The sequence below is a fragment of the Lissotriton vulgaris genome, chromosome 12 (genome assembly GCF_964263255.1).
Source record: "Lissotriton vulgaris chromosome 12, aLisVul1.2, whole genome shotgun sequence".
NCBI classification, from domain to species: domain Eukaryota; kingdom Metazoa; phylum Chordata; class Amphibia; order Caudata; family Salamandridae; genus Lissotriton; species Lissotriton vulgaris.
Genome location: NC_141700.1, coordinates 65,963,146 through 65,977,110, shown reverse-complemented (window position 1 = coordinate 65,977,110; position 13,965 = coordinate 65,963,146). Strand labels below are relative to the sequence as shown.

The following is a 13,965-nucleotide window of genomic DNA, read 5'->3' as shown; positions in this document are numbered from 1 at the left end:
CGACACCGTCGACGAAGCCATCGTCGTCGACTTCTGCAGTGTCGACGAGGGCATTCTCGTCGACGAGGACATCATCGACGTCGATGCAGTCGACGATGAAAATGTATGATACAATGTCAACAATTGTAGACGCTCCATCAGACGCTACAATGAATCTACAATTAAAGGGCTCTCCATCACTGAAGTATTCCTATACCCATTTTAAGATGTCATCATGCATGGTGACACCAGAGATGACTTCACCTAGCAAAGTCCAGCAACTGCTGCCAACGCAGTTTCTAGAAACAGAAGACCCTGACGTGGAGAACATGTTTCCCATAGCATCCAGTCCCTCTCATCTTAACATCAAGGTTCATGAGAGTTCAGACTGTGAAGATCTTGAAGAGGTGACAATTCAAGAAGAAGTTCGACAGCATACCACTGTTCAGCCTATGGTATGCCTTCCGGCGTCAATTGTCTCTGACCTACAGTTTCTGATTTCAGACTATAAGCAAAGATTTCCGTCTTCTGCTCCTGCTTCAGGAGTGCCAGCACAGCAGGAAGCTCCAGCTCCTCAACGTCGCCAGCGACCACCTCCGCTGGTTGTGCATCAGGAGCAAGAGAAATTGCCTCCTCAAATTTCTTCAGATGAGGATGAATATGAGGAAGAAATGAGACATGATGAAGTCCAAGATGAGCAAGGTGAAATACATGATGAGGATTCTGATGATAACGCCAACCTGGATCCGGCATCCCCAGAGCAAGTACAGGATGATTCTCCCCCTGAAGATTTAGGGGGATTCCATAATATAGTAGGGAGAGCGGCTGCGAGATTCAACATCCAAATAGCTTCGGAAACGCAGGACTGTTTCCTCCATGACTTTAAGGAATCCTTCAAAAGATCTGTTCGATCCATCCCAGTAATCGATTATATATGGGAGCAAGGACTTAAAATTATGAAAAATCCTTCCTCACTCATTCCAGTGCCGGCTAGACTTGAAAGGAAGTACAAAGCCCCAGACACTGCTCCCGCATGCTTAACTGGCCAGACTAAACCGGACTCAGTTATATCACAGGCCGCTCAGCAGAAGTCTAGCAACCCGTCAGCGGCAATAACAGCGCCTCCTGATAAAGAGGGGAGAAAACTTGATGCCATCGGCAAAAGATTTTCTTCTATGTCCGCCCTATCAGTCAGGGCTGCAAATTCTCTAGCATTACTAGGTCGCTACAATCGACAGATATGGGCAGATATAGCTCCATATCTAGAGGCAATCCCAGAAGACCAGAAAGAAGAGGTTAAGAAAATTTTGCTGGAGGGCGAACGCTCTGCCTCAGAGATGATCGATGTGGCCTTAGATATCGCTTCCACAGGATTTCGTCAACTGGCAGGAGCAGCGGTTTTGAGACGCCAGGGCTGGCTAAAAGCCACAGCATTCCGGCCTGATGTGCAAGCCAAAGTTCTAGACATGCCATTTGATGGCGAACTGCTCTTCGGTGAACATATCGATGATATGCTGCAAGGTATTAAGAAGGATACCGACACGGCGAAAGCCTTAGGCACCCTACAATACAAAACTAATTCCTTTCGAGGATCCAGAGGTAGAGGGCAGCAGAATAGGGGCAGCTATCAAGGTTACAAGTCCGCTTATAACTCTTCTCAGCAGTACAAGCCTCAATATCAGCAGAGACAGCAACAAGGACGAGCTTCCTACAACAAGTCGTCCTTTCGAGGGAAAGGAGGAAAGAAGGATAATTACAGACGCCAATGACTGCTTTCTCCAGCATACCTCCACCTCTTCTCCACAATTCGCAGTTGGAGGAAAAATTACCAACTTCCTTCACAATTGGAAACAAATTACAACAGATCGTTGGGTGCTGCAGTTAGTTCGCTTCGGACACACTTTGGAGTTTGTGGAACATCCTCCTCCGAACCCACCATGTCCTATGCAGCACAAGAATCTACGCCTACTTCAACAGGAGCTCTCTCTAATGCTCCAGAAAAGAGCAGTGGAGAGAGTTCCTCGAGGTCAGAAGGGGAGAGGATTCTATTCCCGATTCTTCCTGGTCAGAAAAAAGGAGAAGAAGCAATGGAGACCAATACTGGATCTGAGAAACCTAAATATATACCTCAAGAAGCAGTCCTTCCGTATGGTTACCCTCCAGGAGGTATTACACCTACTCAATCCAAAAGACTATATGGTATCCTTAGACCTCCAGGATGCCTATTTTCATGTCCTCATTCACAAGAGTCATCGACAATTTCTGAGGTTTGCAGTGGCAGGCAGGCACTACCAGTTCAGGGTTTTACCATTCGGCCTGAAGTCAGCTCCACGCATCTTCACGAAGTGTCTGTCACCAGTAGCGGCATACCTTCGCCAGCATCATCACCAAGTCTTTCCCTACCTAGACGACTGGCTCATCAAAGCTCCGACTCGGATAGGCGCAGCCAAGTCCTCTTCGGCCTGCCTTCATCTATTCAAAAATCTGGGCTTAACACTCAACCAGGAAAAGTCAACTCTCCAACCGTCACAACGTCTCAATTTCCTGGGAGCAACGTTGGATACACAACAAGAGAAAGCCTTTCCTTCCAGAGAACGTCAGGTCAAGCTGAAGACTCTGGCTGTCCACATTCAGGCCAAGCAGAGAGTCAAAGTTCGACTATTCAAATCATTGCTAGGAATGATGTCTTCCAACATTTTTCTCATTCCTCACTGTCGCCTACACATGCGGCCTCTACAGGAAGCCTTAACAAATCAGTGGATCCAATCTACAGGGTCTTTCGACGACTGGATCAGGATCACTCAGGTCATGAAGAAAGCTCTGAGATGGTGGCTTCTGGGCGACAACTTAAACAAGGGTCTCCCTTTTCTTCTCCCAGTCTCTCCTCATGTGATAACCACAGACGCTTCACTGGAAGGATGGGGGGCGTTCCTACAGGAACTGCAAGTACACGGTCAATGGTCAGTGGCAGAAAAACAACTCCACATCAATCTGCTGGAATTGAGAGCAGTGCGCCTGGCACTTCGAGCATTTCTGCCCCGTATCAGGAACTCCCCAGTGCTTGTGAGGACGGACAACACCACCACAATGCACTACCTGAACAAGCAGGGGGGTACTCGATCCAGGACGTTGTCTCGAGAATCTCAGCAAATCTGGATCTGGCTGGTACAACACGACATTTCTCTGCGGGCAGAGTATGTCCCAGGAGTAGACAACACCCTGGCAGACTCGCTAAGCAGGCAGCGTTCACTTTGCCACGAGTGGGAGCTCGACCAGCAGACGCTCGACTCGGTGTTCTCCCGTTGGGGCAAACCTCACCTGGATCTCTTTGCGACGAAAGTGAACGCGAAATGCCAACATTACGCAAGCTGGCTTCCCCAGAAAAGGTCCCTAGGGAATGCCTTTTCGATGACATGGTGCAACGTCTTTGCTTACGCTTTTCCACCGTTTCCCCTGATCCCCAGGGTTCTGCGGAAACTGAAAGCAGAGAGTTGTACCATGATCCTGATAGCCCCAGCGTGGCCGCGCCAACACTGGTATACGGAGCTACACCTTCTATCGCTGGAACCTCCAATTCTATTCAGGACATGCCCACATCTCCTCACAATGAACCAGGGACAAGTCCAGCATCCGGATCCAACATCTCTAAAATTATCAGCTTGGCTCCTGAGTTCAGAGAGTTCCAGGATTTAGATATTCCACAGGAATGCAGGGTCGTCTTAGCCCGGGCTCGGGCTGAAAGTACTAATAAGACGTATTCCCTCAAGTGGAAAAGGTTCTGTTTGTGGTGTAGAGCTCAGAATTTGCATCCGTTCACTTCTACTCCAGCACAAATTCTGCCCTACTTGCTCCACTTAGCCAATTCTGGACTGGCACACGCTTCAATAAAGGTCCACCTGGCGGCCATCTCCAGGTTCAGACGATCTTCGTGTGGAGCTTCGTTATGGACCAACAGACTAATCAAACAGTTTCTGAAGGGATTATTCAGATCTTTCCCTCCAGTTAGAGCACCTCCACCTACATGGCAACTAAATGTGGTACTAACTCAACTAATGAAACACCCGTTTGAGCCAATCCACAGAGCAGATCTAAAATATTTGTCATGGAAGACAGCTCTATTGCTGGCGCTCACGTCGGCAAGGAGAGTGAGTGAACTGCAGGCTTTTTCTGTGCAAGACCCCTTCATCCAGTTCAAGAACGACAGGGTCATTCTACGGACTAACCCTAAGTTTATACCGAAGGTTCCGTCCTCTTTCCATCTCAACGAACCTATTGTCCTACGATCTTTCTTCCCGAATCCATCATCTGCGGCTGAAAGATCTCTTCACTCATTGGACCTCAAACGATGTCTCAAATTTTACCTTCACAGGACGGAGCAATTTCGAAAGTCCAACCAATTGTTTGTTGCATTTAGCAGACCCAGGAAAGGCTTAGCTTTAACAAAACAGAGCATTTCCAGATGGATTTCAGCGGCCATCGCCTTCTGTCACCAACAGGCGGGCCACCCTCTGCCTTCAAAAGTACGAGCACACTCCACTAGAGCGGTTTCCACCTCCTTGGCGCTCTTTGCTGGGGTATCCATTGTCGACATTTGCAGAGCGGCGACATGGAAGACACCACATACGTTCACCAAGCACTACTGCTTGGACTCTGAACTTATGAAGGATGCAGCAGTGGGGCAGGCTGTCCTACGTCATCTATTTCATTAGTGGTGAGCCTTCTTCCTATCATCCCACCTTCCAGGTAATTTATCGCACATTTCTTATCAGGTTGTGAGTATCATGTAAACTGTGTAACAACTTGTGATAAGATTACTATGTCTTTACGAATGTATTATGCGAAATGTGCTCATTATTGCTTGCTATTCTGATTCAGGCATGTGAATCTATGAAAGATACCCATAATACTGGATAAGAAATGCGTTACTTACCTGTAACAGCAGTTATCCAGTATTGGTATCTTTCATAGATTCACATGCAACCCACCCGCCTCCCCTGGAAGGGCTCACCTTCTCCCTCTCAGTAGGTACTACTTAGCACTGTGCTTACGAAAATCTGAGGGACTAGGGCTCCTTCCAGGAAGGTGAGAAGGGTGATGGTAGCTGATTGGCTCCTGGCCAAAGTTTGGTCCTTTTTACATAAGGACCTAGATAGGCTACTAATGTGAGGCCACTGGCCTAGTACTAAGTATATGTCTATGTGACATTACTATTGTTATTTACCGGGGACTCCTACCCCGACGACGGGGAATGATTCAGGCATGTGAATCTATGAAAGATACCAATACTGGATAACTGCTGTTACAGGTAAGTAACGCATTTCATATCAGGCCACCTTCTCACACTCCACCTCCTACTTGGCAATTGAATTTGGTCCTCACTCAACTCATGAAGGACCCATTTGAACCAATACATCCGTCAGACATGAAATTCCTTTCTTGGAAATTGGCTCTCCTTCTTGCCCTCACATCAGCAAGACGCATTGGGGAGTTGCAGGCTCTCACGATCCAAGAGCCGTTTCTCCAGTTCAAAAGGAATACAGTAATCTTGAGAAATAACCCGAAATTCATACCCAAGGTGCCCTCGGACTTTCACTTAAATGAGCCGGTTATTCTTAAAGCTTTCTTTCCTCAACCTACTACACCAGCGGAGAGATCACTGCATTCTCTGGATATACAACTGTGCTTAAAATTTAATTTGGATCGCACCAAAGGATTCCGTAAATCCTCGCAATTGTTCATTGCTTTTGGTGGTCCTTTGAAGGGCCTCCCCTCTATCAAAACAGGGTATTGCGAGGTGGATTACAAGTGCCATTCTACATTGCCATGCTGCAGCGGGTAAACCACTGACCAGCAAAGTTAGAGCGCATTCCACAAGATCAATGGCTTCTTCAACAGCTCTCTTCGTGGGAGTGCACATCAAAGACGTTTGCAGGGCTGCGACTTGGAGCAGCGTGCACACCTTTACAAAGCATTACTGCTTGGAATCCTTGCAACAGGAAGACACGGCTGTGGGCCAGGCTGTCCTGAGGAACCTCTTCCACTAATTGGTGAACTTTCCTTTCTATCTCACCTTCCTTATTTGCACATTTTGTATCTTCATGTATTGATGGCTATTACAAGGTATATTTATGCCACAAAATGAAATGTTTTATTATTGCTAACTGCTTGATACTCTGATACAAAAGCATGGGAATCTATGAAAGTTCCAATACTGGGGCAAGAAAACCAGTTACTTACCTGTAACTTCTGTTCCCCAGTATTGGTAACTTTCATAGATTCCCATGCGCCCACCCACCTCCCCTAGGAAAGCTCAGCCTTCAGCAGTTATCTTACTTAGATAATTACATATGGACATCTTTTCTGTTTCTTACAAACTCCATCATTTTCCTTCATGGCGAAAAACAATCTAAGGATGGAGTTGATGCCCATACGCACCATCGTCCAAAGGAGGAGTCACTTATCTTGTGACTACAAAGACTTCTTCCAAGACAACAACAAAGTGCAAACATCCAAGACCAACACCAGATGGCTATCTATGCACAAGTATGTGATTCTGCAGCTCTACATGCCAAGAACAGATGCATACTGGTAAGTAGCATTTTTCCTTTACAGTCTGCTACTAGTAAAATGGAGCAACCCTGCCAAACCGTGTTGATCTACCCGAAATTCTACTAAAACAGTTTTCTTGATGGATGTTATGGCCGTGCTGAATGGTTGCACAACATCATCCTTGGGGATAGTCTAAAAAAAGAACCAGCATTTTTGCCAATGTAATGTCTTTTAATTAATTTGTATTGAGATTTGTATGCGGTCTACATTTGTATTAATTTGTAACCGTTACTCTCCTCACCTGACTTGTCTACGATTTGCAGGTAGCAGAGGAACCACAGCTGGAAGTTCAGGTGATGCTCTTGGGAAGGCACTTGCTTCGGTAAGAACATATTTGTTTTGCATTTGCAATACACATTTCCATATGAAGTCATTTTGCTGTCCATATTTTTTGCCTCCCTACAGCATCTGTCTTGCAGCCCTATAGAACACCTGCAAGTAGTCCGTTCTTAAAGCACACATTTTAAAAGGTAGTCCGCTTTTCAGAAAAAAATGACAACATTTTGCTCTGTTTGTAAAACGAGATTCAGCCCTACAAATGTCCTGTTCAAGACATAACTATGAGAAGCTGGGTTTCTGTTGCAGTAACCACCCCCCACACACTTTTTGCAAGGCTACTGATGCACTTTTGACTTGATATGCCCTCGGTCCCTGTCAATCAGGTTCCCAGGGTATGTGTTCTTTCTCCAAAACTAACCCAAACTAAATTGGCATCTCTGGCAACAGGTCAGCCCCTGGTAAATTGTACCAGAGGTACCCAGGGCACTGTGACCAGGCTGCGTATCTTGATGTAGATAAAGTGAAATCTACATGGCATACATCCCTGTGTGCCATGCCTACAACCCACTGCCCTGGCATAGATCAGTCACCCCTCTACTTGGGTGCCATGTAACAGTGGTGAGGGTACAGGTGCATGAGCCCTGTACTCCTACAGGGTCTGAGTCCATTCTTAGATATCGTAAGTGCAATGCTGCCATTAAGAGTATACAGTGCTGGAAGTTAGTCATTACAAACTCCACAGCACCATAGTGGCTACACTGAAAACTGAGAAGTTTGCTGTCAACTGCAGCACATTAAACCCACACTGATGCCTGTGTGGGATTTAATGACAAATGCACACAGAGGGCATCTTAGAGATGCCCCCCTGAAAACTAACCTGTCACTATTGTCTAGGCTGAGTGGCTGCTTTCAGCTGCCACCGCCAGACATGTTTCTGGATCCCTGGGTCGAGAGCCTGCTGTTCTCTGGGGCCTGAAACAATACACATCCTGGGACGAGGTGCCAAGCCTCCTCCCCCAGGATGGGCAGAGTTCACTACGGGGAAGCTTCAAAGGCTTGCCGCCTTTGTGAGCTTTCTCAGGTCACCTGCTGCTCTCAGCAACTGGTCCCCACAGGTTCTGACACCCACTTTGGGCGGGAGAACCGGTGGGATAAACAAGTAAGAAAGAGAGGCGTGGCCACCTCTGCCAACTCCACCCCTCAGGCGGGTGAGGCGAGGTGAAGTACAACTCCGCCCCGCCTTCTTGAAGATGGGGGACCCAGCAAACCAGGGAAGTTAAAGCGTGCATGGTGCGCTGAATGTTGCAGGAACGCATATCGTGCCTGCAGCAGGAGAAACTCATTAAAGAAAATAGTGCTTACAGACTAAAGAAGAATTTGCAATGCAATATGTCTCGCATTATTAAAAGTTGAGTTTTTGGCGTAGCAAATATTAATGCAACATTACTAGCTCGAATTTTGTTAATGTAGACCTAGAGAGTGTAGTGTGGTACAGTGAAATGGTGTAGTATAGAGTAGAGGAAATTATTATAGAGTGTAGTGTAGTGGAGTTGAGTAGTTTAGCGTGGAGTGGTGTTGAGTAAAGTGGAGGATAGTTTATAGGGTGGGATTGTGTGTGCGTGTATTATGAAAAAACCTTTTATCTATGTCTTGGTTTTTTAAAAACGGATCAATAAAAGGCATTGTCATTTAGAATGCCAATAGCTTAAAATTTCGCAAATGCAAGACCTATTGTATTGCAAATGCTTTTTACACTCGGGTGGGAACAAAAAACCTCAACTCTGCAATAATACAACCCGTCACTGCCTTTGATATATAACTTCAAAGCGACTCATTTTTCAGTTTTATATAGCGCAAACTTAGCGCTTTACATGAGCACCAGTTACATTACACAAGCGTTAAAAATGCAATAGGTTTCGCCTTTTATTAAGTTAAAGCCATTTGCTTTGCTATACAATACCATTAGCAAAGCAAATGGCTTTAACTTAATCAAAGGCGAGACCTATTGCATTTCCAATGCTTGTTATTTTGGTAGGGGGTGTGTCTACAATGCGCAGGGGCCTCTTTGCATAATGAAGATAAGCGAGAGTAGGACTAGGAGTAATGTGATTACCTGTAAGTAATAGAAACATTATTACCTACAAAAGGAATCCTTGAGATCAGCCATGACCCCCGTGTAGTCAGAGCCAGGAAAATGTTTATAAATGACTGGGGTTCAAACATTCATGGTTCTCCTTACCCGTCACAACTTTCCATAGACACAGACAGACACACAGACAGATGCTTTTCCCCTGGTAAGTTGATATTATTCATTTTAGCCTACGCCAGTGCTAAATATTCCTGTTAGCTCCATTTTGTCTTCATTGTGTTCAAGTTCTAGGTCTCAACGCTGGCCCAATGCCTAATTGGTGGCGTGGGCACAACTATTCATTTTTGGGGACCAGGACTTATGTTTCATCATAAGACTTTGCCCATGAGTAAGAGAAAAGGTATAAAAGAGAAAGATAGGAAAACCGTAACAAAGGGGGAAGCAGTGACGATAAAGAACCTGCAGAGGTGCCGTAAAGAGGTAGGGAGTGTAGACTGAGGGAAGAAAGGGGCCTGGGGTGAATCAAGACCAGGCTGCGTGGTATCGGCAACACCGCCATTCAGCAGGACCTACAGTGTGCCCCAAGGAGAAGACCTGGGCCTTTGAATTGTATTTATTTATTAATGTTACAAATTAAGCACTGCAATCTGGCTCGTATAACTCGCTCTCCTTTGTTGAACTGATACAGTTATCGCATGTCTGATGGCATCTTGTGGAATTCTTCCTCGAAATTCTCCAACATCAGTCTGTCAATAAAGATATCGTTTTGGGATGGTGCCTGTGAGGTCAACTCTTACTTGTCTGCAGTAAACGGTGGTGTTGCAGCCATGTTCACGGCAGTACTGAAGAGTGAAGGTACCAGTTCAGTTTATGGATAGCCGATCGATTGCTCCGACAAAGGGAGAACCCAGATCTTCAGTACAAACCACACGAGCCCCCAGCACTGGATTATGTTTTTACAGAAAATGACACCTTGATCTGCGGAGGCGCGCCTTTCCCTAGCAGCGTGCTCTCACGCAGGGCTTTAAAAAAAAAAAAAAAAAGATCCTAACTTGCAATCCTTTCATTGATTCAGTACAACAATATTCTTCCTTGCTGCTGCAGCCATTTTAGTTAGCGTTCCCCTTACTGGAAGTTGTGGAAAATAGGAGACACCCCCTCTCACACGGGGTTTATTTTATTTCTCCATTCACACAACATACCAACCCCTTCTACCTACCACCCACTTATTCGTCTATTAATCTACTCGTGTTCATTCTCACACATTTATGTATTCATCCTCACTGACGTCATTACTCTTTCACCCACCAATGTCCGGGCTCATTCCCGTCACTTAGCTACACCTTGGCATTCGCATCTACGATGTCTTCTCATTAAAGTGTAGGATGCTAATGCCCAAACATGCTTCAGTTTTAGTGCCTGGCGTGTTAGATGACGCATTTCTCTTCTCTCACAGAATGTTATTTTACGGCTTCATTTATCTGTTCATTCATGCTCGCCGCCGTTCGTTCAGCCATCCTTCCGCACCGTTTTACACTTCTCTATTCACACAGACATTCACCAATTAATAAACAAATACATTTACTCAAGATAAAGCCGACATCTTTGTTTTGTCAGCGGCAGCGCTTAGTTCCTTTAGCCAATCCATCGAAAACAACACATTCACATAATTTAAGTGCGACCAAAAACCCACTTAAGCGGATTTTAATTTGGTATACATACCGACTGTGTCGGATTTCACAGGTGCACAATTATGCGCGAAAGGTGCTGTAGCAGTTCTTCCCAGTGTGAGAAACTCTCAGACGCCGCAAAGTGCAAGAAAATACACTTATTATAATACGTCTTTGAACAGAATTACACGCAACGGCTTCTTATCAGTGTGTATTTTAGACATAACTGGCGCCCTGAGGAGAAAAAAAAAACAGCAGGGAAAGTAATAGCGAAAGTGAAAGCGATCGCTATTCGGAAAAAAAGAAGCCCGCAAGTGGTGCGCGCGACACAGTGAGCCATGTGGTTTTAATTATCACGCCAGTGTCTGGGCACGATAATTGAAACCACATGTCAGCAATGCGCGTAATAGACACCAATAGGCCATGGGCGGAGCAATGCGCCCGCCTTTGGCCTATTGGGTGCTCTATTTCTAAAAAAAATACGCACAAGAAGCCCAATAGCGTGCCACAAGAGGAAAAGCACGGTCGTGAGTGTGCCATTCCTCGGTCAGCTACCCAAACCCCATTTTTCCCTTACTTAATGTCTCGTGCTGCACAAGCAGGGCTGTGCACTGCAACGCTAGGCGCGAGACCGAAGAAGACATACCGTGTAACAACTGTAGTAAAAGGTGCCCCTGAGGGTGCAACTTATGTGTTGCCCTAAACCCCCATTTGCCCTGAGCTTAAGTCCAGGAGCTTTGCTCCCACAGCCCAGTGACCTGATTGTCAGCAGCCACCAATAGAGGCCCCCTATCCCCCTTTGGATAACATTGGGCCTCAGCACTCTGCACCTGGCCGCCCTAGTGCCGCTGAGGGTGTAACAAGAGTGCATCCTTGACCCTGAGGGAACCCTTGTTCTAACCCCAGAAGCTCAAATCCAAAGACTGATTACTTACCTGGTAACCTATTGACTATTTTTCTCAGAAAATTGTTTTAGATGTGGAGTTGATTTGTATGGAAACCTGAAAAATAACAGTTGTGCAAAACTGACTTTACTTACCTTTTCTCTAGGAAATGTCCGTGTGATATCTAGGCATGTCACACTGAGTAGAAAAACTAATCAAGTCATATCAAAGTAGGCTTTATTCGGTGCAAATGAAAATCACCATAAAAGCATATTAAATCACAATTAAGATCATTAAAATAGCAAATTATATTTGTGCAGATTAAAAGTAACAACGCTTCATAACATTTAATACTAATTATCATGCAAAAGGGGGCATCAAGCTATTATAAAGCAACCTTTAGGGTATAATCAACTCATATTACACAAAGTAATATAAACAAAGGGTTCATACTAATTTGTAATATTAATGCATATATTGATACAAATGCATAAATAAAGTGCAGAGTGTCTTGTCTTATCTTAAAAACATCAGCTAGACAATATAGGGGAAAATATAGACGCAGAGTTACATAAAATGCAAATACATTTTAATTTCTGTTTAAATGCTAAGGTGGGAGAGTCCAATAATATTCATCCATTATTTCATATGATAGTGCATCTAAATGTGCATAGTACTTTCTTTTCCTAACAGCGAGTTGCCCATATCTATTTGGAGAGTTTATAATTTTCAAGTTTCCCAGACTACAGATAAAATTAAAAGCTGGTTTATACTTAAAAAGTCTATTCGATAAAAAGAGGGGCTTTAAAATAGTTTTTTGGATATCCCCATAGAAACTACAGAACAAAATGAAATGCAGCATGGATTGCGTTGTTTTTCCGTCGCAAGGGCAATTCGGTAGTTTAAGGCCCCACTTTCCATTTTTGGGAATGCGTACAGGTAATATAATGTCCCCGGCCTTAATCTGGTTAGGTAAAATCTGTGTTGTGTATTTCTAACCAGCCTTTAATAAGGCTGTAGTGTCATCGAAGGTGATCCTTTGCAATAAGCAACTCTAGGTTTTTTAATGGCAACCCTTTCCCTTTCATTTTCCATACCATTTAGATATTTGAGCCTCAGGTCGCTTTTACCGAGCTCTAGAATGGACATACTAATATTATTATTATTATGTCCTTTTATCAAATTCTATTTTACACCATGTTAGCAGATTAAAAATATGCTCCAGCCACAGTATTTTCCTGCTAGAGTCTGGTGTTGGGCAATCCATTATTATTTCTTGGGTGAATTTGGTTTCCTCCTTTGACCATATTCCTCTCCAGAATGTCAGGCGAGCCATATTTATTGTATCATTAAGATAAGGGTCAGAGAATTCTTTGTGGATTATATAAATTAGCTGTAGCCTTAGGGACTGCCAATCTTTTAAAGAAATTATTTTCCTGGGTTTGTAGAGGCTGTATTAGCTCTCCCCCAGATAGCAGCCCCATAGCAGACCCCTGGGACGCATTTGCTCTGGTACAGGGTTAGGATTTTTCACGAATGTGTGTATTACCTAATTTCGCAGAAAATCTGAAAATGGACTCCGTGATTCTCATGAATTTCATATTGGGCATTTCATTGTGTGTATTCCGTGAGCCATTCCTATAAAAAAGCATCCCCAAATATGAGAAAGCTAAAACTCTATTAATAATAGTTCCACCCACATGATGTTGCCTAGTTTTGGTTTTATTACTCCCACATGTCATGACGAATCTTTTCTTTAGGTTTAGCTGTTAGTCTTTTTCTGTCATATACGATGTAAAATTATCTATTAGGAGTTGCAGCCCATTTGCTGTCCTAGAAATTAGGCAAGTCTATGGGCATCTGTAGTGCTTGTGATGTTAATGTAATTTCTTGCTAGACTTTCTGGCTCTTTGTCCTTCCCACTTGTATTATTCTCCAGAATTAGAGCTTCGGTCCCACCCGCTGGGCATTCTTCTTTAGGGCAGCATAGAGTGCTGTTTTTGTAGCTGCCAGTTGCTCCTCTACGTGTACTATTTCATTCATTATTAATAATTCCCACAATCAATCAATCAGAGTACTTGTAAAGCGCGCTACTTACCCGTGAGGGTCTCAAGGCGCTGAGGGGAGGGGGTGCCGCTACTGCTCGAAGAGCCAGGTCTTGAGGAGTCTTCTGAAGGCGAGTAGGTCTTGGGTCTGCCTTAGGTGGGTAGGGAGGGTGTTCCAGGTCTTGGCGGTGAGGTAGGAGAAAGATCTGCCGCCGGAAGTTGTTCATTGGATGGGGGGACAGCGGCAAGGGCGAGGCTAGCGAGCAGAACCGGCGGGTGGGGGTGTAGAAGCTGAGTCTGCTGTTCAGGTAGGCTGGTCCGGCGTTGTGGAGTGCTTTGTGTGCGTTTGTGAGCAGCTTGAAGGTGATCCTCTTGTCGACGGGGAGCCAGTGTAGGTCTCAGGTGGGGGT

General features: G+C 44.9%; 1 protein-coding gene across 8 annotated transcripts in view; it reads left to right on the top strand.

The window, feature by feature from the left end:
• Positions 1-13,965, top strand: part of TCF3 (transcription factor 3) — a 784,206-nt gene that overhangs the window by 484,062 nt on the left and 286,179 nt on the right. For all 8 annotated transcript variants that reach the window (XM_086947156.1, XM_086947154.1, XM_086947159.1 and 5 more), the window contains exon 12: positions 6,852-6,910. In XM_086947156.1, coding sequence (XP_086803282.1) covers positions 6,852-6,910 — 59 coding nt within the window. The remainder of the gene's footprint in view (positions 1-6,851; positions 6,911-13,965) is intronic.